This window comes from Capra hircus, chromosome 22 (assembly GCF_001704415.2).
Source record: "Capra hircus breed San Clemente chromosome 22, ASM170441v1, whole genome shotgun sequence".
NCBI lineage: Eukaryota > Metazoa > Chordata > Mammalia > Artiodactyla > Bovidae > Capra > Capra hircus.
The window spans coordinates 57,519,760-57,545,799 of record NC_030829.1 but is presented as its reverse complement, the minus strand read 5'-3'; the positions used below and the strand labels follow the sequence as shown (position 1 = coordinate 57,545,799).

The following is a 26,040-nucleotide window of genomic DNA, read 5'->3' as shown; positions in this document are numbered from 1 at the left end:
TGCAGTTACATTGGATTAGAATTGAGTCCTCATCTATTGATGTCCCTAGAAGAAGAGAAAACAAACATGCAGAGAAAACAATCATGTGATGATTGAGATAAAGGTTAGAATGATGCGTCTGTGAACAAAGGAATCCTGAAGATTCTTGGTCACCACCAGAAAAATAGGAAGAGGCAAGGAAGTGTTCTTCCCCAGAGCCTCTGAGAACATAGCCCTATCAGCTCTTAATTTCAGGTTTCTAGACTCCAGACCATGAGAGAATAAACTTCTGCTATTTAAGTCACCCAGTTTGTGGTACTTAGTTACAATAGTCTCAAGAAATTAATTGCAATTGACAACAAATTAGTTTGAGTAAATACCAACATAACCTCAATAGCATATAATACTCTGCTCCTATACAGCTCCATTCCTCCTCTTTTATTTTGTTATTAACAGAAATTAACTCTTTTTTTTTTATTTCTAGTTTGAGTTTATTATGGATACAGAAATTAACTCTTTATATATACGTTGTGTGCCACTAACATAGATTTACAATTATTATTTTATGTAATTGTTCTTTCAAATTATATGGGAAAAAATAATTATAAACCAAAAATAATATAATACTGAATCATATATTTACTTATGTAGTTACCTTTATCAGTGTTCTTTGTTCCTTTGTATGTCTTTGAGTTATTTTCAAGCGTGTTTTCACATCCTGGCAACGTTATGTTCCAAATCCTTCAAACTCAGCTTCAACAGTACCTGAACCGAGAACTTCCAGATGTACAAGCTGAATTTCAAAGAGGCAGAGGAACCAGAGATCAAATTGCCAACATTCAATGGATCATGGAGAAAGCAAAGGAATTCCAGAAAAACATCTATGTCTGCTTCACTGGCTACACTAAAGCCTTGAGTGTGCAGATCACAGCAAACTGTGGAAAATTCTTGAAAAGATGGGAGTACCAGACCACCTTAACTCTCTTCTGAGAAACCTGTGTCTAGGTCAAGAAGCAACAGTTAGAACTGGACATGGAATGGTGGACTGGTTCCAAATTGGGAAAGGGGTATGACAAAGCTGTAAGTTGTCACCCTGCCTATTTAACTTATATGTAGAGTTCATCATGGAAAATGCCAGGCTGGATGAATCACAAGCTGGAATCAAGATTGTCAGGAGAAATATCAGTAACCTCAAATATGCAGATGATGCCACTCTAATGGCAGAAAGTGAAGAGGAAGGAAAGAGCCTCCTGATGAGGGTGAAAGAGGAGAGAGAAAAAACTGGCTTAACACTCAACATTCAGAAAACTGAGATAATGGCATCCAGTCCCATTACTTCATGGCAAACAGAAGAGGAAAAAGTGGAAGCAGTGGCAGATTTTATTTTCCTGGGCTCCAGAATCACTGCAGACAATGACTGTAGCCATGAAATTAAAAGACGCTCCTTGGAAGGAAAGCTGTGACCAACCTAGACAGCATATTAAAAAGCAGAGATATCTCTTGGCCAACAAAGTTTCATATAGTCAAAGCTGTGGTTTTTCCGGTAGTCATGTATGAATGTGAGAGCTGGACCATAAAAGAAGACTGAGTGCTCAAGAACTGATGCTTTCAAATTGTGCTGCTGGAGAAGACTCTTGAGAGTCCCTTGGACAGCATGGAGATTAAACCAGTCAACCCTAAAGGAAATCAATCCTGAATATTCATTGGAAGGACTGATGCTGAAGCTCCAGTACTTTGGCCACCTGTTGCAAAGAGCTGATTCACTGGAAAAGATCTTGATGCTGGGAAAGATTAAAGGCAAAAGAAGAAAGATGAGGCAGAAGATGAGATGGTTAGGTAGCATCGCCGACTTAATGGACATGAATTTGAGCAACCTCTGGGAGATAGTGGAGGACAGAGGAACCCGGCGTGCTGCAGTCCCTGGAGTTGCAAAAAGTCAGTCACGACTTAGTGACTGACAATAAGTGTCACTTAGTGACAACAATAAGTGTTTTTTCATTTCAGCCTTAAGAACTCCTTTTAGCATTTTTTGTTGGGCAGGTGTACTAGTGGTTAACTCCCTCAGCTTTAGTTTATCTGGAAAATTTTAATTTCTCCTTCATTTTGAAGAATAGTTGTACTCAATATAGAAGTCTTGGTTGATAGCTTTTTCTTTCAGCTCTTTAAATGTTACATCCCAGTACCTCTGGCCACCTTGTTTTTTGATGAGAAATTGGCCAGTCATATTAAGGATCCTTTGTACATGATAAGTCTCTTCTTTTGCTGCTTTCAAGAGTCTTTGTCTTTATGCCATTTGATAGTAATGTGTCTCAGTGTGGCTCTGTTTGAGTTTATTGTACTTGGAGTTTGTTGAGTTTTGTGAACATACACGGTCATATCTTCCATGAAAAGTTTTCAACCATTATATCTTCAAACATTCTTTCTGTCCCCCTACTTCATCTTTGGGACTCCTGTTATGCATCTATTGGGATTTTTTTTTAAATTCATATTCTAATTGGAGGAAAGCTGCTTTACAGTGTTGTGCTCGCCATGAGGCATCTGAGAGCAGAACCGGGAGAGTTTCTGTTATCTCCACTTAACCGTTTCTGCCAGCTACCCCTCTGGAAACATCGCCGTGTGCCAGATCCCCACATGCTGCAGAGGGAGAGCCATCACCTGCCTCTTCAATGACATGCCCAGCTTCTCCTTCCTGGCCCTGTTCAACGCTGAAGGCCAGGGCTGTGTCCACTACAACCTGAAGGCCCGGTGAGTAGGTGGGAGCAGTCTTGGCCCCATGGGAGAGTCTCTGAGGGTAATGAAGTGGGCACTGAGGTGGAGAGCAGGAGCCCCTGGTGAGAGGAGGGGCCGGTCCACATCCAGAGGTCTAGGAAGACAGCGTGGCAGGGCCCAGGTGGTGCCTCAGGGACACGGGTGCCCTGAGGCCCCTACTTGCCGGATCCATGTCACAGCTGCTGAGAGGGGAGACTCCTCAAGCCCTGCTCCACCTGCTCCCCCAGAACACCAAGATCTGGGCTGTCAGCTAGGTCCATGGAAGAATTTTTTAGGGAAAAGAAGTGTTTTATACTAGGAAACAGTGAAGGAGAGGCCATGGGTAGCACATATTCTTGGCAGCCAAATGTGGATTTTGTCTGATACTCTTAAGGAGCTGTGTTGGAAGGAATGACTTACTTTCATGAGACATATGTTCCATTTCCCATTTTGGTGCCTGAGATCTTGCATGCTTAAGCTCCTGGGCTGCAGGCACACAGTCCATTTCTATCTCCCTTGGGTTTAGCCTGAGTCTCCACCATCTCCCTCAGACCTGTGCTTCCTAGCAGACTCTCCCAAGTAGCATCAACAGATGTGAAGGGACCTCAGACCATGTTAGGCGGGGGAAGTGGGGCTACTTGCTTGAGTCCACAGTTCTTCCATCTAGGGCAGAGTCTCAGTGTCCTGCCTGCTGGTAGCCTGTAGTGATGGGGGCTTCCTTCAGGGGCATGGAGGCAGCTCCTCATTTATGTATCTCTCCTAGCTGCCCATACGTCTTGGTCTTGGATGAGGAAGGTGGCATCACCAACGACCACAAGGGCTACGTAGTCCACAAGTGGAGCTGGACTTCTAAGACGGAGACTTTACTCTCTCTGGAATACAAGGTAGGGGTAGGGAGCAGAGGTGGGGCATTAAGGGCCAGGAGGCTGCCTGTGTGACGGGAGCCCTGGCCTCTAGGAGCTTGTGATCTCATCCAGAGGTCCCTACATTGATGGGCAGTAGCCCACGGTTGGCTGAAGTGAACTTTTCAGTTGCCTGCAGAAACTGTTGTACTGACCTTTCTTAGTAATATTCTTCCTATTGTATTTTTTTATTATTAACAATGTTATGTTTTATAGTTAAAAATGTCATTTATTTTAGGAATTAACTGCTACAGTAGTTGATAGTTTTGTTTTTAATGTCTAATGTGGCAGTAAGAAAAGTTATATTATTTTGGCCCTCATCAGTGTTTGTTTTTGTAATTTATTATCTGTGAAATAAAAAAAACCTGAGCATTCAAGGTAGCTGATAGACAAAAATCCTTTTTTCATTCTTTGGATTGTTAAGCTATTCTTCAAAGATTTACTAAGTAATAAGTTAACTATGAATTACTAGTACTAAATAACAACTGACTTCATTAATTTACTAATAATGCAAATTAGGTGTGCTTATCACTTTACCTATGGCAGAGTTTCTCATCCCTGGAACCACTGACATTGTGAGATGGGTAATTCTTTGTGATAATTGTGCATTGTAGGATATTTATCAGTATCATCCCAGATGCCAGTGATACCCACTCTCCTGGTTATGACAACTGAAAATATCTCCAGACAGCACCAGAGGTTCTCTGAGGGGCAAAAATCACCCATTGTTTAAAATCACCAACCTTGGGGATAGAAAGGTAGATTATACCCCTCAAGGAACTTAGAAGTCTAGGGGAATTATACGGGGTAGAGGACGGTAAGCACTGTGAGACAGGGATTAGCTCGTGGGTTGGGATTCAGAGAAAGATCATAGAACATAGAATTCACCCAAGGTTAGAGTTACAGACAGAATCACTCTTGGAGTTTATGGTGGGGCTCACGCATCCTATCTCCTGCCCTTCCTGTTCATCCTCTAAATTGGCCACTAGATTCTCATTCTTATAAGCCAATTCCTGTAGTCCATACCTTTGTTTAGAAACATTCAAGTCTTTGAACATGACTCACCTTTCCCACCCCATTGGCCTGAAATACATCTTCTCTCTCTGCCAATCCAAATCATTCTTCCTTCAAAGCGCTACTCAGACTTCCTATCTTTGTGGCTCTCCAGTTCATGCCCATTTCTCTCTTCTTCCAGGGCCCACTGTCTGGATTAAAAGGTAATCCACACTGAAATGAGGAATTTGAGTCATTGGACAATTAGTTATGCAATGGAGAAGTTCTCAGTTGTGGCTGAATATCAGAATCACCCATGGCATTTTTAACAGACCCCAGACACAGCTGCAGAGAGATCCGGATTCATCTGGTCTGCCGTGGGTTCTGGATTTTATAGTTTTCACAAGTCTTTTTATTGCTTGACCAGGTCCCAGCTCCCCAGTCCAGAGGTGTATTGTTATTGCCTTAATATTTAACATTTTGTAGTTGTGTGAAAAGTTTACAATTCAAAAAGATTGTAAGTTGCTTGCAAGCAGGCACCATATGTTATATGTCACTGTGGCCAAGTAGAGAACTGGGATGAGGATCTGAGGAGTCAAGTACTAATGTTTTGCTGAACCCTGGCTGTGCAGCTTTCTAAAAACCACTCAGCTTCTCTGAGTCTTTGTGTCTCATCAGTACAAGATGGGTCACCAGAGCCTCCGTCCTCGCCTCACATTGCTTTTGTGAGAACTGAAACAGTGGTGGGCAGGGTGCTTTAACATCACCACGTGTTTCAGCAGTGTGTTTCAATTCATTCTTCTAGGCCCTAGAGCTGCATACACAAATGCACAGCAGAGTCTGGTGCAGTCAGGGGTGGCCTGGAAGACAAGGTGGCCTTGAGGTGTAACCCGAATGTGCATACTATAGATACAGATAAGAAGGAGGGAAGGAACTCTGGGTAGAGGAATAGCGTCTCCAAAGTTAGGCGTCGGTGCGGCGTTGTTAAAAGTTCACAGGTGCTTTTCATGCAAGAAAAGAAGCCAGGAGCTGTGTGTATCATGGGGTGGAGGCAAGAGGCATTGGATGTCAGGCCGAGGAGTTTGCATGCTGTCTTGAAGGCTGCAGTGGCTAGTTTGTTTCTGCCCAGATGTTTACCATTCCCAGCATTTTCATTCCTCTCTGAAAATCCATTTTCCTCCTGGTATCATTTTCTCTCCAGCCTGAAGAACTTCCTTTAGCATTTCTTGAAATGAATATCTTCTGGCAACAAATTCTGTTGTTTTTCATGTGGAAAATGTTTTTATGAAAAAATATTTTTGTCGGGTATGGAATTCTGTTTGACGTCTTAAAAAATTAGCATTTTATTTTATTTATTTTTTTAAAATTAGCATTTTAAAGATGTTCCATTGTGTCTGTCCTCCATAGTTTCTGATGAGAAATCTGTGGTCATTTAAATCATTGTTCATTTTCTCTAGCTGCTTTCAAGCTTTTCTGTTTTTGTTTTACAAGTTTGACTATGATGTGTCTGCATGTGGTTATCTTCATATAAATTCTGTTTGGGGTTTATGAGCTTCTTTAATCTGTAAATTCACATCTTTCATCAAATTTGGGAAGTCTTCTGCCCCTATTTGGGGGTGGGGGGAGTGCTCCAATCTCTTTCCATCTCTTCTGAGACTCCAATTACATGTATTTTAGACCTTTTAAGATTGTCCTGAAGGTCCCTGAAGCTCTGCTGTTTTTCTTGTTGTTCAGTGTTTTTCTGTTTATTTTTCAGATTACATAAGTTACATGGATATATCTCCAAGCTCACTGACTTTATTCTGTCATTTCCATTCTGCTGTTGTGCTAATCCTGTGAGGGCTAGAAATTCCAGGTATTTATTTTCAACTCTGTAATTTCCATTTAGCTGCTTTTTATATTTTCTGTTTCTCTGCTGAGATTTCCTAATTTTTTTCATCATAAGTATATCTTTGTTTGCTTTACCGAACATAGTTAAATTAGCTGCTATAAAGCCTTGTCTGCTAATTTCAACATCTGGGACATATCAGACAGGATTGGTTATTTGTTGCCTTGAGAATGGCTCACACTTGACTGGTTCTTCACATGTTGAGTCGTTTTGGATTGCCGACATTGTGGATGTTACGTTTTGGAGTCTCTGAGTTCTGCTGTGTTGATTGTTTTTGTTTAATAGGCAGTGGACTTACTTAGAGTTATAGTGCAAACTTTGTCTCACCAGTAGTGGGCAGCAGCTCGAATCTCAGTTCAGTGTTCTCTTTCCCTGGAAGCCAGCTGCCTTGAGTCTGCACTGTTCGCACATGGTCCAGGGATCAGCTAGAGCTGTGGCCTGGTTATTAATAACACCCAGGACTATATTTCTCCATCCCTTCTGTAAATTTCTCCTTACTTTTCTGTGACTGTAGTTTGCCCCAGGTTTTGTCCTTTGGTTCTTTGAGCCAGAGAGAACTCATCCCATGTTGGTCGTTTTAAGTTTTGACTCAGAAATCTGCCTGCCTTTGCTCACTCTTAGGAGCCTTTGGATAGTTGTTTTCTTGTATTTTTTCCCGTCTCTGTGGGGGAAATCAACCTGGTAAGAGCTGACTCGGCTGTTGGATCCCTCCGTCTCCTTCACAGCTGCTTACAGGTTTGGGTTGGAAAGGGAAGGGGCGGTGGTGAAGAAGCATCCTTACTTTTTCTGCTAATCCCGCAAAGAGAAATAGGGATTCTTTTGTCTTCTCCGTGAAAGCAAGATTCTAACATGATAACCAGAAAGATCTGGTTCCCTCAGCCCCAGGCCGAGAGGGGTTTTGTGTTTTGCGGTGTGTCAGAAGCAGTAGGTGGGATAGCAGAAGCAGGGACCCACCGAGTCCTGGTTCCTTCATCCACAGGTGAACGAGCAAATGAAGCTGACGGTGCTCGGGCAGGATACCATGACGGTCACCTTCACCTCCATGAATGAGACAGTAACGCTCCCCATATCGGCCAGCAACTGTCCCCACGGGATATCGCATGATAAGCGGGTAAGGCTCATAGACCAGTCGCCCGGGGCTGAGCCAAGAGCATCTCACCCCATACAAGGCCTGGCCTCTTTCCCTGCCTAGTGGACTTCTGCTCACCATTCAGTGTCAGACTTCAGTACTGCCTTCTCTCTGAAACTTGTGTTGAGTGTCATTCAGGAGCCTCAGAATCCAGTGCAGACTAGCTTAAGCATGGGGAGAGACAGTGTAGGCTCAGTGAACTGAAAAGTCAATCTGTGGATAGGCAGCGCCGGACATGACTGGGTCCAGGCCCTCAAAGGAGTCTGTAAGATCTCCCCATGCCCTCGCTGGGCCCTCCTCTTTGTTGGCTTCGTTCTCAAGGAGTTTTTCTCACTTTATGGTGAGCAGATGGTCATGAGCCTCTCTGGGTTCATTGTTCTTCCAGCTTTGGTTTTCCCAAGAGAAAAAGAACCTCTCTTTGCTGTGTGTTCCAGTAGAGGTGCCAACACTAACATCATTGGCTCCATCTGGTGCCCATGCCTGGAATGTTCTCTGTGGCCAGAAGTGCGTGATGCTCTCACTGGCCAGGCTTGAGTGTCATGTCCAATCCAGGAGCTGAGGGGTATGATCAGTCCCTGGTACACCACTTGAGCAAATGAGTAGGCAGGAGTGTGTTCCTGAAGGAAGATTATGGTGCCTGTGTGTTGATCCTCTCCACCACCTCTTTACCTGTCCCAGGTAGAGCCCTCCTGTCCCCTTACTCAGCCCTCCCAGCCGTGATTCCCCTCATTCCAGCACTGCTTTATTTATCAGCCAGCCTTCTCTACTGAACTGGGGATTCCTACCTGTGTCTGTTGCCCCAGGACTCAGTGTGAGGACTGCTTTAGATGAAGTACTTGCTAAGGGGGCAGGTGAGACAGTGGCAGAGTCTGGAAACCCACTTCTTTGTTCACTGGGTCTTCATGGAACCTCCTCTGTGCCTGGTCCATAGTATTGCAGAGAGATGGAGAGGATGAAGGGGACAAAGTCCCCGATCCCCCAGGAGTTTAAAGTCCAGAGGAGAACAGCTGACATTCGCTGTGAGACACTGGGGTAGCCAAGGACTCCTGGGGGCAGCAGCCACTGGCACTGCGCACAAGGGATTAGCTTGCTTGAGTGGAAGCAGGGGGACCACACCTCCCAGTCTTCCCTGGCCCAGTCCCGGTTCATACTTGTCAGCCCAGAAATTATTAGTCCCATCCCTTTCACTCTTGGGTTTCCCCTGTGGCTCAGCTGGTAAAGAATGCACCTGCAGCACAGGAAACCTAGGTTCGATCCCTGGGTTTGGAAGATCCCCTCGAGAAGGGAATGGCTGCTCACTCTAGTATTCTGGCCTGGAGAATTCCATGGTCTCTATAGTCCATGGGGTCGCAAAGAGTCAGACACGACTGAGCAACTTTCACTTCAGTTTCACTCTCAGAAGTGTCTCAGTTTCCCTTTCTGTGGGCACAGGCGAGGCAGACATTTGTTGGAGACCAGTGTTCTGGAGAATCCCAGGGACAGGGGAGCCTCTGGGCTGCCGTCTATGGGGTCACGCAGAGTCGCACACGACTGAAGCGGCTCAGCAGCAGCAGCAGCAGCAGCAGTGCCGTCTAAGCAAGATGCAGAGAACACTTGGGTTTCTCCTGGAGGGACGCACTGCACTGTTTTTTCTTAGGTTTTGGTAGCATTTCAACTTTTTTAATTGATTAGCTAATTCAATAAACATTAGATTGCCTGCCAAAGATATTTAAGAGGCCTCACTCCTTCTTGTCTGTGAAATACGTTCAGTCTAATGGAAGGGGCAAAAGCATCAGTGTGATTGTGATGCAGCTTCACCGGCTTGGTGTAGGGGAGCGAGGGAAGCTGAGGGGGTGCTGGGTTCTTTCAAGGGTCTCATCAAGCAGCCGGGAAACTCAGATGCCTGTGACTTCAGCCTACACTCCCCACACCAAAGACCAAAGCAGCCTCAGGGTTTTAAGGCCCTCTGGGCTGAGACAAATGACTGTGCTGAGTGCTGAGGCCATTCTGTCAGTTTGGTCCCCTGTTCGTACTCTGAATGTCACTGTTGGGTGCCTAAGTACACAGAATGTATGCGGTCCCATGTCTTTATTTCTTGAAAACCTTTTTATACTGTATTTTTTAAATGTGCATTGACTTATCAAGGCAGTAGGTAATAGAAAAATTTTGTCCCTGTAAAATTGCAGTAATGCATCTTTTTTCTGGTACCCTTCTGTCTGATAATCTTTCAAATTTGGAACACAGCTGAGAACCACGATGTAAGCAGTTAAGACCCTCATGAAACAGCCAAGAGAAGTCGCTCTGAAGTCCACATACCAAACATGCCCTCTGGGCCTCGGAAAGCCCCGCAGTCATTCACATCTTATGTTTCCTTAACTAAGTGCAGCCTTCATGAGCTACAATTAGAGGTCCAAAGCCTTGTGTTCCAACACGGTAGCTGTGAGTCACAGATGCCTGTTGAGCACTTGAAATGTGACAACTCGAGGCTGAGATGGGCTGGAAGTGAAAGCACACGCTGCATTTCAAAGACTCAGGATGGAAAGAGAATGTCACGGTTCTTACTGATCATTTATTTTGATTACATGTTGCAGTCATCATATTTTTGACATATTGTGTTAGATAAATATGTTATTAGAATTGATTTCATCTTCTGAGAACTTTTAATGTGGCTTCAGGAACATTCAAAACCACATGTGCAGCTTGCCTCATATCTCTAGCAGATCTGCAGCAGGAACCTAAAGGTGGGATTCCCACGGCAGGAAGCTTGCAGAGGCGGACTGTGCAGAAGGGAGCCGAAAGTTGCTTGTTAACAAGTACACTGTGACGCTTTCTTTTAAATTATAAAAGTATGACAGCACATTTACAAGCGATTTGAAAAATGCAGAACAAACTTACATACAGTTCTACGATAGATTAGTTATTTTTTAAGTAGAGGAATTAAGATTTTAGTTGGAGTTTCAATATGAAACTCAAAAATTAGCAGAATTAATAGATTGGAAAAAGTAGAAGGATACAGTAGGCATGGAGAGCACTATGAACCGATTCAACGTACTTAGGATTCAGATATACAATTTTCACACAACAGCAGGATATAAATTCTATGTAAGTTCCCATAGACTCTAAAGTAGGAAACACTGGAACATACCCAGTGACATAAAGCAAGGTAGAAAACTTTCATGGTCTAAAGGCACTGAAATCAGATACGGACGTCATAACTCAAAACACATAACTGTCTTGGGGACATTTAGTGTAGGGATAAACAGGCAAATACATTAAGACAGCTTCTGAAAACCACTGCATTCTGGGTGATAGTGTAGGTGTTAATGTTGACAGAGGAAACTGACTTGCCCTGAAGCGTCCTCGTCGCAACCCCTTCTCTTTGAGAATGCAGGGTGGTGTACTGGATTTTACAACCTTCTGACCAGAAAAACGACAAATGAGGAACTATCAAGCTTATTGTGGGAAGCAGGATTTCCAAATGTCAAGCCTCGCTTGCAGGTTAAGCATCTCGATATTTTTATGTGAAATCTTGAGAGAGAGAGCCTTGTCTAGGAGGGGGCCTCGGGCCGTCTCATCTACCATCCCTTCCTGGGTCTCAGATTCCCCATTTGTATAGTGATGTGTAAAGGCCCACCCAACTTTCCCACACTTCTTTTCTGGGATTTTAAAATTCAGTTCAGCTCCATCAGAGGTGTGTGTGTGTGTGTGTGTGTGTGTGTGTGTGTGATTTTAAAATTCAGTTCAGCTCCTTCAGAGGTGTGTGTGTGTGTGTGTGTGTGTGTGTGTGTGTGTGTATTTGGGGCTACCTGTCACCCATCAGCAAACCTGTAGTCATCTAGGGAAGCTGAGGGATGCGGGTAAGGTGGCCTCTTCCCTCACAGTCCCTGTCACTGGAAAACTTGTTAAATGGTTCCCCAGACACGCATTACCCTGAAAGGAACCACCCATCAGAGTGACAGGCAGAGTGGCAGTCCCAGATTTTATGGCCCTGCAGTCAGGCTCCTCACTAAATATTTCTATCAAGGCAGCACTTTGGAAGCAAGGAAATGCCTCATTTTAAATGCTTTATTCACCCAGTACTGCCTCAAATCCTTTTTGGAAGCAGACTGGGTATAAATTAAAAATAAATAAAATTAGCCCAGAGACAGAGGTTGGGACCAACCATCAGAAGGATGGTTGAGGCTTTGCTGTTAATTGGGGCATTCTTTACAGAAGCCTTGCCTGCAGGACAAAAAGGGACATGTAGCTGACGTCACTGTTCTTCAAAAATCTGTCCACCGCCCACCCTGTTCTCTACTTGAGGCTTCAATTCTTCAGGGGAAAAATTGCTTCCCACCTCCTCTGTGTGAAGTGGGAGATACAGACATCATGGACCCTGCTTCAGGGGACTGGTGAAGTTTTAGGGATAAAGGAAAAGGTGATCAGAATCCAGGGCAGGAAAGCCAGGAATGAGCAGGTGTGCAAGCTCAGCATGGAGAGTGATTACTGCTGGCTTAGCAAGTCGGCCAGGACTTCCTGGAAAAAAAGTCAGACACTGATTGCATGAACTCCAGAAGCTGAGCCTCGATCCAGCCCAGCAGAAGCAGAGATGGCCTCAACTTGCCTCCCAGGAGCCTTGGAGCCAAGGTGGCCGTTTGCAGTAATCCCTAACTGAGCTAGAGACCTGGCCTGGCGCCCATGGGTACCAGTCAGTCTATGGAACCTGGCACACGGTGGCCTCCCAGCTGAGAGCTGCCAGCAGGGAGAAAGGGTTCTGAGGGTCATGCAGGCAGCAGAGGCTCCCGAGAGGCATTTGGCCATCCAGTTATTCCTAATACAGCAAGCGTAAGCTGAGCGCCTCCCGTGTGCTTGGCTCCTAGATGCAAGGGAGACCAAGAGCCGATGCTTGTCCTCCGGGAGGTTGGAGTCTGGCTGGGGAGACAGGCTCCCATGCAGCTGAGCACAAAGGGCTACCTAACCTCTGTCTTACCCCATAGAGAGCACAGTGGGGGTCCAAGGCAAGGAACAGTTCTGCCCAGAGCAGCCAGCATCCCTGGGGGAAGGGGACATTTGAGGCAGGTTGAGTCAGCTTGCAGGAATTCGCTGGGCCGAGGGGACAAGGTGGGTCCCCTGCAAGGACAGCACATCCTCTGTGCCGGGCCACGCCTGTGGTCACTGGACCGGGCAGACGGCTCCCGGTGGGGCTGCTGCTGATGCCCTTCCCTCGGCCTCTCCCTAGATAACCCGCAGAATCAGCACCATGGACGAAAAGATATCTAAGATGAGCCGGGCCCTGGCAGAGATCAAGAGGCGATTTCAGAAGACAGTGTCCCAGTTCATGAACTCCATCCTGCTGGCGGCAGGTAGGGAGGCAGAAACGGGGGTGCAGTCCTGTTCCAGGGCTTCCCAGATCCTGGGCCACCTTCAGGTCACCTCCGAGGACAGCTCTTCACCACCCCCAGGAGATGGCGCAGCAGGATTCCCCATTAGTGATGGGACGACGAGGCTCAGAGTGGGGAAGGAGCTTCCTCAGGGCCGCTCAGCTGATAATGGCGGCCTTTGCCAACCTCAGCTTCTGAGAGCTCTCTGTGCGTCTTTATGTCTCCACGTGATTGCTTTTTTCCTGGGTTTCTCTTGGTCTTTCTGTTGCTCTCTCTGTCCTCACACCCACCCACACAGGTTCACTTTTTGGCTCCATCGCCCATATCGCCCATCATCCACGTGTACCCCCTGTTCCTCCCCTTGTTGAAGGTCTTGGTAGAAGAGAGGAAAACAGCCAAGTCACCAGGCTGACCCTATCAGGCCTGTGGAGTCTCCAGGGCTGGCTGGCCTCGAGACCCCTCCCACGTCTGAGCTCTCTTCCTCACTGCTCATGGGCCTGGGTATGAAGAAACATCGATTCTCCCACCCCATGCCATCCCCTGGCTGGGCACACAAGGGCTGTGGTGCCCCCGCAGCCTCCCTGGGGAGTTGCTCCTTGTCCCCAGACACTCCGTTCAGCTGCGCCCTGCCTCTGGAAAGCCTGCCTGTGCCTTCTGGCAGACTGTCGCACACCCCTCTGGGCTCCCACAGCACTTCGTCCATGCTCTGACCATAAGTCTTCCCACCTAGCATTATGGATATTTCTTTGCTTTCCCACCCCTGTCCCCAACTCCTGCTTGGAGCTCCCAGAGGCAGGGAGCCCTGTGCGGGATCATCTTTATGCCCAACACTGAGGAAGCGTTTGGTAAGTGAATGAAGAAATGGGAGGTCTCTGGCCAGTCTAGTAGAGAAAACAAAAGACAGTCAGTACAGCAAAGAACAGAGCTGGAGGCACCGGGGCCAGCGGGGACACGCTGGGCACCCAGCCTCTATACTGAGCACTGTAGGAACTCAAAGCTGAGTGAAACACAGGCCCATGGGGCAGGAGGGATCAGAGCTGGGTTCTTGACAGAGGGCCAGAATCGAGGTGATGTGTTCCTCCATTCGGCCGGCTCTGAGTGGCCCACCCCCCGCACCGGGGTGGGAGCGCTGGGCCAGACAACAGTAGTGGGGGCAGTCCTGCATCAGACTCCAGGGAGTGCAGGCCGGAGAGGAGCGGCGAGCGTGCAGCCTCACAGAAGGCACGGTGGCCAGGGGAGCAACCCCAGGGTCCTCTGTCCACAGGCCTGTTCACCATCAAATACCCAGTAAAGGAAGAGGCGGAAGGCAGTCGGACCAGACTGAAGTCCGGGCTCTTCCCCGAGCGCAGCACCAAGCTGAGTCTGTACTCCGGAGATACGCTCTTGCTACGGTCGCAGTCAGCCCGACCCGAGTCCTTGATTGAAGGGCCTTCAAAGGAAGAGCCTGAGTCGGCTCCTGTGAGCCCCACGCGGAAGAAGCCAAGCAAGTTCCACACCAAGGCCGTGGCTCCACGCAGGTGGGCTTCATGTGTCAGATGCTAAGAGGGGTAGGAGGGTCACAACGGTGGACAAACCCGAGGGAGAAAAGACAGAAGAGAGGCCTGTGAGCAGCTAAAATATCTTAGATGGGGATAAAGCCTGGGAAGAAAGTAGAAAGGGTTAGAGCATAGGCTGGCAAGCTACGGCCAGGGCTGAAGTCTGGCCCCCACTGCCTGCTTTGTTTATGGGCTAGCGAAGAGTCATTTTTATGTTTTTAAATGCTTAGGAGGAAAAAAATCAAAAGAGTTTTTTGTGACATGTGAAATGATAGGAAATTCCAATGTTAGGACCCAAGAGTAAGGTTTTACTGGGACATGCCCACGCCCACTCATTCATCTGTGGTCTGTAGTCACTTTCCTGTGAGGACAAAAATGGTGCGTCACTGTAACTGAGACCACCAGCGCTGCAAAGACTAGGATGTTTACCATCCGGTAAAAGGCCAGCCAACCCCAAGCATGGAGAGTGACTGGGAAGGGGGTGGGATGTGTTCCCCTAGGTAGACAGTCGGGGAAGCAGTTCTGAAGAGATATGTTAATAGAGGTCTGAAGGATTAGAAACAAGGATGGGGAAGGAACATGAGGCAGAGGACAAAACAAGCACAGGGACCTTGAGACAAGAACGAGTCTGGTGTGAGTGAGGGAAAGAGAGGAAACCAGGGTGGAGCATCGTGAGGAAGGCGGGAGAGGGACACAAAGTCAGCACAGAAAGGCAGGCAGGAGCCGGGCCAGGCAGACCCGTGAGCCTCAGAGGAAGCTGTTCCACAACTGTGAGGCAGGAAGTGACACCTTCTGATTGATGAGGTTTCAAGAAAACTTAGAAAAATGCATAGGATCAAGGTATCTCATATGCTTTAAAAATTTTTATAAAATACAGAAAAATGAAAAAAAAATCCTAAGTGTATAGCTCAGTGTGTATCTGTAAGTGAGCATACCCCATCAGCCCCAAGAAATAGAATTTCCCTTTAGTGTTTATTTTTTAACTTATTTCAACAGAACCGTTCAGTATGTATCCTTTTGGGTCTGGCCTCTTTTGCTCAGTGTTACACTGTGAGATTTATCCGTGTTGTTCTGTGTGGCAAAATTCTGCCTCTTTTCATTGCTATATGATAATCTATTGTAGGATTACACTAAAAATTTTGTACATCCTAATGTTGACGAATATTTAGTTGCTTACTGTTTGGGTAATGACAGACCATGCCGGTGTTTGGATATGCCCTTCTTTCTGGCTGGGACATTCCTGGGTGTGAAGTTGCTGTCACAGAGCATGTGCATGTCTGCTAGATCCTGTAGGTCCACAGAGACTGTCCATTTCATTTTACGAGGATCTGTTTTCATTCCAGTCCCAAAGAGAGGCAATGCCAAAGAATGTTCAATCTGTCATACAGTTGCTCTCATTCCACACGCTAACAAGATTATGCTCAAAATCCTTCAAGCTAGGCTTCCACAGGATGTGAACTGAGAAATTCCAGATGTACAAGCTGGGTTTAGAAAAGGCAGAGGAACCAGAGTTCAAATTACCAGCATTTGTTGAATCATAAAGCAAGAGAATTCCAGAACAACATCTACTTCTGCTTCATTGACTATTGTTAAAGCCTTTGATTGTGTGGATCACTGCAAACTGCAGAAAATTCTTTGAGAGTTGAGAATACCAGACCACCTTATCTGTCTCCTGAGAAACCTCTATGTGGGTCAAGAAGCACCAGTTAGACACAGACATGGAGCAACTGAGAGGTTCCAAATTGGGAAAGGAGTGCAGCAAGCTGTATGTCGTCACCTTGCTTATGTAACTTCTATGCACAGTACATCGTGTGAAATGCTGTGCTGGATAAACCACAAGCTTGAATTAAGACTGCTGGGAAAAAATATCCACAGCCTCAGTTATGTAGATGATACCACTCTAATGGCAGAAAGTGGAGAGGAACTACAGAGCCTCTTAATGAGGGTGAAAGAGGAGAGTGAAAAAGTTGGCTTAAAACTCAGCATTCAAAAACCGTAAGATCATGGCATCCGGTCCCATCATGGCAAATTGGTGGGGAAACAATGGAAACATGACAGATTTCATTTCCTTGGGCTCCAGAATCACTGCAGATGGCGACTGCGGCCATGAAATTAAAGGACGCTTGCTCCTTGGAAGAAAAGCTACGACCAGCCTAGTCGGCATATTAGAAAGCAGCACATTACTTAGCTGACAAAGGTCCGTCTAGTCAAAGCTATGGTTTCTCCAGTAGTCATGTACAGATGTGAGTGTTGAGCCATAAAGAAGACTGAGTGCCAACGAATTGATTTTTTTGAATTATGGTGCTGGAGAAGACTTTTGAGAGTCTCTTGGACTGCCACGAGATCAAACTAGTCAGTCCTAAGGGAAATCAACCCAGAATATTCATTGGAAGGACTGATGTTGAAGCTGAAGCTTCAATACTTGGGCCACCTGATGCGAAAGGCCAAGTCATTGGAAAAGACCATGATGCTAGGGAAGATTGAAGGCCAATGGAGAAAGGGATGACAGAGGATGAGATGGTTGGATGGTATCACCGATTCAATGGACATGAATGTGAGCAAACTATGGGAGATAGTGAAGGACTTGGGAGCCTGGTGTGCTGTAGTCCATGGGGTCACAAGAGTCAGAAACAGCTTAGCCACTGAACAGCAACAATTGAATCTTTACTATTATCCTGTTGAGTAGAACTCTCCAAACTCATGGCTTCACGTAATTTTTGTTCTGTTGGGATGGAGAAATAACCAAAATAAATAGGCAAAATGTGTATCGTTTTGGATTGTGAGCAGTGCTAAGGAAAATAGGCAAGGCCAGGGGACATTTGTTGGTGGTGGAAGGACGCAGTTCCTAACAGGACGGTCAGAGAAGGTGTTGCTGAGGTGACATTTGCACAGAGGCATGAAGAAGGTGAGAAAGTGGGTGTCTGGGGGTGAAGCCAAGTAGGCAGCAGGAACGGCAGGAGCAAAGGCCCTGAGGTGGGAGGGTGAGGAAAGGCCAGAGCGGCTGGTGCAGCGAGCAAAGGTGAGAATGTTGGAGGAGAATAAGGGGGTGAGAAAGGAGCCGGATCAAGCACAGGCTGGGAGGGCATCGCAGGGACTTTGGCTTTTATCCTGTGCAGATGGGAGCTGGAAGAGAGGAGTGACATGGTGTGACTTGGCTCTTAAACATTTTTTAATTAGAGTGTAATAGATTAATGGGCTTCCCTGCTGGCTCGGTGGTTAAGAATCCACCTGCCAGTGCAGGAGATGAGGATTCAATCTCTGGGTCAAGAAGATCCCCTGGAGGAAGAAATGGCAACCCACTCCAGTATTCTTGCCTGGGAAATCCCACGCACAGAGGAATCTGGTGGGCTATAGTCCATGCAGTCACAAAGAGATACGATCTAGTGACTAAATATAACAGCACAGTTGATTAATAACCTTTCAGGCATACGACAAACACACACACACCTTTTCAGGTTAGTTTCCTTAAAAAATATTACAGAATTACAGGTTATTGCAAAATACCGAGTAGAGTTCCCAGTGCTATAGAATAGGTCCTTGTTGTTTATCTTTTGTATGTACACGCATGTGCAGTCGCTCTTTGTAACCCCGTGAACTGTAACCCACCAGGCTCCGCTGTGCATGGAATTTTCCAGGCAAGAATCCTGGAGTGGGTTGCCGTTTCCTCCTCCAGGGGATCCTCCCAGCCCAGGGACTGAACCCATGAATCTGTGTCGACAGGCAGATTCTTTACCACTGGGCCACCTGGGAAGCCCCATTTTATGTACAGTAGTGTGTATATGTTCATCCCAAGCTCCTAATTTATCCCTCGACACTCTTTTCCCCTTTGATAATCATAAGTTGTCCATGTCTGGATGTGACTTGGTTAAGAAGTGAAGTGAAAGTCACTCAGTCGTGTCCAACTCTTTGCGACCCCATGGATTATAATAGAGTCCATGGAATTGTCCAGGCCAGAATACTGGAGTGGGCAGCCTTTCCCTTTTCCAGGGGATCTTCCCAACCCAGGGCTCCCGCATTGCAGGCGGATTCTTTACCAGCTGAGCCACCTGGTTATAACAGGATAATTGAAAGACCCATTAGGAGGCACTTGCAGGCAGCCACGCAAGAGCAGTTGAAGGTTTAGGTGTGTTCCTAGAAGTGTGGGCAGGGAAAGTGGTTGCATCCTCAATTTGTTTTGAAAGTAGAGTGGACAAGCTTGCTGATAGACTGGATGGGACATGAGATATGTGAGAAAGAAAGGTGTTCAGGATGATTCTAGAGTCTGTTGGATGGATGGATTCCCTTGTGAATACCGCTTTGCACCAGAGGAAACTGAGGCACAGAGAGGTCAGGGGCCCCCTTGAAGGCAGAGCTGCACAGTAGTGGTGGAGGACAGGCTAGAACTGCCTGGATCTCGACTGCAGCTCTGCGGCCACGTGGCCTTTGTCCACCTGGATCTGGGACTGGGCTGCTGGAGCCTGCGCCCCGCCCTCTGAGTGCCACCTGCTTGTTCTTCCTGGCAGAGCGAAGGCCGGAGAGGTTCGCAGCCCCACCAGGTGGGCGGCCTCACTCTCCGACTGCCCCCTGGTGCTGCGGAAGCTCATTAGCAAAGAGGACATCCGGGCCGGCTGCAGGTGCTTGGTGCGGGCGCCCCTGGTGTCCGACGTGGAGCTGGAGCGCTTCCTGTCAGCGCCCCGAGACCCCAGCCAGGTGCTGGTGTTTGGGGTCGTGTCGGGCCAGAACCCCACCAGGTCGGGGCAGCTCCAGTGGCTGCTGGACGTGCTCTACAGCCACCGGCAGCAGGGCCGTGCCTCTCCCTGCATCCAGGTGAGTCCCGTGCAGGCCCAGGAGGCGGGTGGAGGGGACGCCCCTGGGGCTGCGGTGGGCTGGGCCTCTGACTGAGCGCCCAGGGGCCCTGTTCCCTCGCCTTTCCCCTGGGCCTTCGAACACACTCTTCCTACCCTCTCCCACTTATCCTGCTGTCCCCAAGGAATGTCACCACTTGAGGTGGGGGCCTGTTCTGACCTTGAGACCCATCAGGGTGCTGCCGGTTTTTCCGGGCCACAAGCTGCACATGGTGGTCACGCACTAGACCATTTAGAGGAGCCGTGCCCGCCATGGAACCCTCAGGGCTCTGGCGCGTTCGTGGCCGAGCACCCCAGTGTGGGTCCTGCGCCCAGGGGGTCACTCGTGGCAGCCCTGGCGAGGGCCGTGAGAGGACAGGGCCTGTAGGATCACAGAACAGGGCCGCCCGCCTTAGGGTCATCCCATGGCTCCCAGGAAGAGAGGCTTTTGCTGGTGGTTGAGCGTTCCCAGTGGAGGCAGCGGCCTGTGCGAAGGTGGGTAGGGAGTGGCTGCGCCAGGTTCCAGCTCACTGTGCTTGAAGTCCCAGGGGTCAGTCAGTCAGGCGTGCCTGGAATCCACCCACCCCTTTCTGCAGAGTTGTTCCCAAGTCTTGGCTGTTCCCGGCAGGGTTGGCACGCTCCACAGGGTGACCTCGTCCTCAGACCACGGGGAGCAGAGGGCCCAGGTGTGAGCACATGTGAGCACGAGTGCTCCGCGTCCTCCTGCTGACTGCCTGCAGAGCCTCAGTGCCCTGGGCCCTCTCTTCTTCCAGCTGCCACCCGGATGCTAAGTTTCCACGTATGCCCTGGGGATGCCCCTCCAGCCCTCTTCCCTGGGGTGCCACCTCCCTGACCCCTGAGTGTCCCCCCTCGGGTCTGCACGCCAGCCAGGGCTCAGGCTTGCCAGTGGAACCTTTCTGATCAGATGCCGGAAGACTTCCTATGGGGCTCGTACATGAAAGCCACGTGTATCTTCTGGAGCCAGCTCCAGTTTAGTTAGATCCCATGAGCATTATTACCGAGTACCTGCTCTGCATCTGCCCATGTATGGGTAACATCCCTGGCCATGTGGGAGATTAGCATTGACTTTAGTTTATCTCAGGGCTATTTGTTGTTCACGAATAATTGTCTGGAAGTCCAGGAAGGCGTGGGGGCCCAGTGTGGGCAGTGTGAATGGTACAGGTCTGGCTCGAGGTGAGTGAAGCAGGGCAGGAGTGAGCGGCGGGATTTAAGGACAGAGGACAGGCCTGGGGTGGTGTTGGATCTCATGGGGACTCTGGTTCCACCATTCTGGGGTCTTCGGTTAAGGCAGAAATGTTCCCTGATGTTCCTCTGCTCTGATAGTTAGAATCCTGGGTGTGGTTTCACATTTTGAACTGAAAGGGCAGACAGGATAGCTAGGGGCACCTGGAACAAAAGACAGATAAAATCAGAAGACATCACATTACACAGCAGTCATATCAATGGATCTGTGGCATACAAGGAGGAGAGGAGAGAGACCAGCTTTACTCTGGACTGACCAGGCTGTACCCAGAAGTATACGTTCAGTTCAGGTTCTGGCTAGACTGGGTGACGGGGAGTGTTCAGAGAGGCAGCCAGCCAGCGTAGATAGAGCGAGGAGGAGTCCTGGAAAGGGGGACCCCCAGGAACAGGACCCACCTGCAGATCTCTGCAGGGCTTCTCTCAGGTAAAGGGGAGAAACAAATCCTGCAGACCCCAGGAGGCTGGCTCGTGGATGTCACATGGTGGGAGCAGTCATGTTTGCAATGACCTTCACCAGTAGAGGGCTCTGAATGGACCCAAGACATCCTCTGGGGATGGTCAAGGGAGGGGTCAAGGGACGGTCACAGCAGGGGCTCAAGGGCCCTTGGGCAGGAGTTAGAGGGGGGCTGTGGTTCGTGGCTCGGGGGAGCCCAACTTGGCTGAGAACATGGGAATCCCAGTGCATCTCCTTGGCATGGGGGCGACAGGCACTGCTTTCTCTCTCGGCAGTGCCGGCACGACCCCTATCGCCTGCTGCGCTACGACCTGGATGGCCCGCTGCAGAGGGACCCGCCCCTGCTGGTGAAGAAGTACGCTGTGGTGCACGGCATGATTCTGGTGAGCCGGGCCCAGGGCCACCCGCTGCCCACCACCCGGGCCTCTGCAGCCGCTACCCTCGCCGAATCGCAGGCGTGGGGGCCAGGCCGAGGCCCAGAGAGCAGCACAGACCGAGAGGCCCCCAGCACATTGAGCCGGGGCTGCAGCCTGGACCCTCGTCCCCCGAACCCAGCCTCCCACCCCAGGCTGACCCCACAAGTCCCCATCCCAGGAGGCTGAGGGGCAGGGGATGCTTCACCCAAAGAAACAAATCCTCTTCACCTGTTTACTTTTAAGTACTGTTTTTCTAAATACAGGATATCGTATAAGCATGTGTATTCGTTGTAGAGATTTTGGAAAATGCAGTTTAGAAAAAGAATCACTCTATCATCTCCCCCAGATGGCCTCATTGTTCGCACTGGGTGCCTGCCGGCACCAGCGCTGTGGGGAGCCCTGGGGCACACCCTGCTCTCATTTTGGTATCTGGCCTGTCCAAAAATGTTCTGACTTTGAAATCCTGCTTTTTAGTTATGATTTTTACCTGCAGCACAAGAATCTCTCTATTTCTCTACTTGTGTTCCTTCTGTTGAATGTTTGTTGTTTCCTTGTTGGTTTGGGCTGCAACAAACAGGTACCCTTGCACAGAAACCTCAGACAGGCCTCTCTTGTTGAGACTGACACACAGAGGGTTACGGGTTCAGAGACTAGTAGGAGAAACTACGTTTCCTGCCCTCAGGGGGCCCCCGACCGCCAGGACCAGATGATCAGCGATACGGGATAAGTGGCTTAGAGGCAGAGCAGGTCGGGGGCCTCTGAGAAGAAAGACACTTTCTCGCCCCAGGGCTCTGCGAAGGGGCGTTTTAGCCGGTCAGGCCTGCAGGGAGCAAAGGCTGGGACGGTGAGGCCGCCCTCTGACCCAGAGGTCTGGCTAGGGAACAGGCTCAGCCACACTCACTGGGGCACTTGGGCAAGAGCACACCCTTCCCTGGAGCCACCAAAGGGAGGCTCGGATCCGGGAACAGGCCCTGAGAGCCAGCGGCCCATCCTGAGATTTAGTGCCGAGGGCAGCTTGCACTGTGTCCTTCTTGTGTGTCAACAGATGTTCGCTGGGGGAAAGCTACTCTTTGGGGGCTGCGTTTTGAACGGCTATGGCTTCAGCAGGCAGAATCTGCTGAAACAGATCTTCCAGGCTCGACAGGACTGCAAGATGGGCTACTTCCTGCCTGAGAACTACAAATTCAGGTAAAGCATGAAACGTGTGGGGTGAGGGTTGGGCGCAGGGCAGGGTGGCTGGGAGGGAGGGGCTGGCGCTGTGGGAGGTGCCTGGGCCCCCCTTGGCACGGGAGGAACAAACAAAGGTAGGTGTCTCGGTGGCAAGAGGGTATCGCCTGGTCCAGGGACAAGCCTGGGGTTATGACGCTGCTGACGATGGTATTGGGAGTCTGCACGGATTCTTGAGTGCTCGGGCAGCACCTGCCTAAGAAGCATTGCCTGCCCGCCATCACGGGCCTGCCTCTGACTGCGCCCCCAACGTGCTGAGTCCGGTAGCCCGCACCTCCTACCAGGCCCTCAGTTTTCTAGGAGTCCTCAGCCAATGTCTCCCCAGGGCGCTGAGTTTGGGCTTTATCAGAATGTCTGCCTGACCCTAAAGAGGTCTGGGGAGAAATCCACTCCTGGAGGGACCTGGAGGTCAGGCCGCGACCCCAGAATCCTGAAATGCTTAGTGGGGAAGGCAGGAGCTGGAAGAGCCTGTGGAAGGGCAGACGCTGACAGTGTGGAGAGGAACGTTGTGGCTGAAACTCAAAGTGGGGGGCTTGGAGGTCCTTGGAGACAAGCTCATCGGGAATCCCAGGTGAAGGGAAGATGGAGGCAGAGGGGCTGCGAGGTCTAAGTAAAAATACGCCGAGACCGAAGGAGGAGGGGAGACACGGCTGGAGGGGCCAAACAGAAGATGAGCCAAGCCATGGGCGGAGGCACTTTCAGAAATGCTCAGAAGGCCGGCCCTCCACTGAGGGGTGTTGGAGCTGCCAAAGACTGTTACACAAGGGATAGCCGTCCTCAAAAGGATGAGCTACAGAGGGAAACACTGCGTACGCCTAAGATAGAAAGGAGCGGGGGAGGCAGGAGAAAGACCACCTCTCTGTGCGATCTGGGCCAAGCGCTCAGGCTCCCTGGGCCTCTGCTTGTGTGTCTGTCAAGTGGGAAGGTGAGGGGAAGCGCACTGCGCCCTGTCCTGGACGGGGCCAGACGCTCCCCAGCGTTTCCTGAGAGGCTGCAAGCGACAGGCCCGGTGCTGCTGTTAGTGCTAAAATGAGTGCCAGGTCCCTACTTTGCTATGTTCAAGGGCTCTGAAGGGAACCGATGTCATGTTTACAACATTTTTGAGAAATGATGGGGAAGTCATACAGGTGTGCGCTCATGTGTGCGTACTCACAGCCCCACTCCCACCTGACCCACCCCCCCCACCCCCCGCAACATGCACACAATCCGGGTTCTTGCAGTTGGAAAGGGGCAGATTCCTGAAAATATTATAAACCAGTAGGACGCCTCCTAATTCTCAAAAGGCCTGTTAACGTTGACAGTTTCAAAGCACTCAGGGGCAAAGGGAATGGAATCTCTACCAGAAGATGTTGCCATAACAACAGTTCCTCCTGTCTGTATCTGCAAAACAAATCACCCCAGCTTAGCTGTGTGAAGCCAGAGAATCGTTGGTTATTGTCTCTGACTGGGCTCAGCCCGGTGGTTCTTGCCTGGGGTCTCTCGTGTCTTAGCAGTCAGACCGTGGCTGGGGCTGGGTCCTCTCAGAGGCTGACTGTGACGAACAGCATGAAAGTGGGGGTGCTCAGGGCATGGCCAGTGAGGGGGTGCTGCAAGGCTCCCGGGAAGGCCCCAGGCTCCTACAGCCCTGGGGGGCAGGGCCGCCTGAGGCCGGCCCTTCCGTGAGGCCCAGGCAGAGGGTGGGAAGTGGCTGCAGGTCTCGGCGTGTGTGAAGCCATCAGAGGGCTGGGAGCCCTGCCCCACCAGCCCTGGATCCCCGCTTTCTTGTCTTCACATCCTCTTCTCAGGGCCCAGCACAAAGGAGGCCCTTGGGAAATGTCTGTCGAATGAAGACCGAGGGGTGATTTTGTCCCAGGGCATCAGAGGCCGGGTCAGAGCAAGAAGAGGCTGGCATACAGGGCGTCTCCTGATCATCAGCCACCTCTGCACGCCTCCAGTGATGGGAGAGCCCTCTCTCCAGAGGCCACCTCTTTCCAGCCTGAACGTCAGGCCACTCGGTCAGTTTCTAATCAGCTGCCGCTTGCCCAGCCTTGCGCTCGGCCCTAGGGATTTGGAGGTGGACGAGACCTGGGTCTGCACTACTGCTGCTCATCCATAGGGCCGGAAACTGGCGTGAAGGGGAGTGAAGTGCACTAAGCATTGGAGAAGCCGCCCGATCGATGGGTGAGTGGATGAGCAAAGCGTGGTCTGTCCACACCGTGGAGTACTATTCAGCCTTAAAAAGGAAGGGAGTTCTGACTCCTGCTGCAACATGGGTGAACCGGGACGCTTCTTTCTTTGTGAAATAAGCCAGACACACCACAAATACTGTGCGGTTGCACTTATGTGAGGCCCCTACAGCAGTCAGGTCCATAGAGACAGAGTCGAGTGGTGGTTGCCAAGGGCCGGGGGTGGGGAGGCTTGTTTAACGGGGACAGGTTCAGCTTTGCAGGATGAAAAAGTTCAAGAGATCTGTTACCCAACAATGTGAACATCCGTCATGCTATATACATCATACTATTAAACTGTACACTGAACAACTGTTAAGGTGATAATCTTATGTTACTTTTCACAGTTTTAAAAGAGGGGAACGGAGATGCTCTGTGGGTACTTGCCGCAGCAGGGAGGAAAGGGGCTGTTTCCTCAGCTCGTGGGCTCCTGGGGGCGAGTGCTGGTTTGGTCTCAGAGGCCACCCTCCCCCCACCGCCCCCGCTTTCCACTCCGATAGCACCAGGTCCCGTTCTCCCTCCGGCCGCTGGATCGTCCCCTCCATGCCCCACCAACCAGTCCACATCAGTCCCACAGCCCGCACCCCGGGGTGAGCCTGCCTTCCCTCAGGAGGCCTCTGGGTTGCTCTGTGCTGCGGCTCCTTCCCCCCACACAGGCCCACCCAGGAGGGAGCCTCCCCAGGCCCCTCAGCACACAGCCAGCCAGGCTGCGCGGAGGCAGGGGAGGAGCAGCATGCTGCGGGCATGGCCCCAGCTGTCGTCTCTGACCCCCAGGACAGGGCGACCTACACAGGGCCCAGTGAAGGCTCCTGGCCTGGTCCCAGCGCCACAGCTGGGAGCCAGGGCCAGCCTGGAGACCACAGACATCCAGCAGATGGTGAGCCTCCGGCCCCGGCAGCCCTGTACTCAGCACGCCTCCGCGCCGGCCCGCCTTCTCCTCACCCCCTTGGCTTCTCTCTGACACACTGTGGCTCTGCGGCAGGGTTCAGGCAGTGGCATAAGGGGCTCGGTGTGCGAGGGGGCCCCCCACCGCAGGAGGGCTCAGCAGGCTGGCACGGTCACGAGAGCCCGGGGCCGGGGGGCAGCAGCTGGGTCAGAAGGACAGCTGGGAGGATGCAGGGTGACGTCCTGGGGAGGTGA

At 50.0% G+C, this 26,040-nt stretch overlaps 1 protein-coding gene across 1 annotated transcript in view; it reads left to right on the top strand.

Annotated features, from left to right (window-relative positions):
* The window catches only part of C22H3orf20 (chromosome 22 C3orf20 homolog), a 49,936-nt gene that overhangs the window by 20,216 nt on the left and 3,680 nt on the right, over positions 1–26,040 (top strand). Inside the window, exons 6-13 of the mRNA XM_018066684.1 lie at positions 2,572–2,724; positions 3,491–3,611; positions 7,490–7,621; positions 12,837–12,960; positions 14,243–14,495; positions 19,016–19,319; positions 21,329–21,436; positions 22,515–22,657. Coding sequence (XP_017922173.1) covers positions 2,572–2,724; positions 3,491–3,611; positions 7,490–7,621; positions 12,837–12,960; positions 14,243–14,495; positions 19,016–19,319; positions 21,329–21,436; positions 22,515–22,657 — 1,338 coding nt within the window. The remainder of the gene's footprint in view (positions 1–2,571; positions 2,725–3,490; positions 3,612–7,489; positions 7,622–12,836; positions 12,961–14,242; positions 14,496–19,015; positions 19,320–21,328; positions 21,437–22,514; positions 22,658–26,040) is intronic.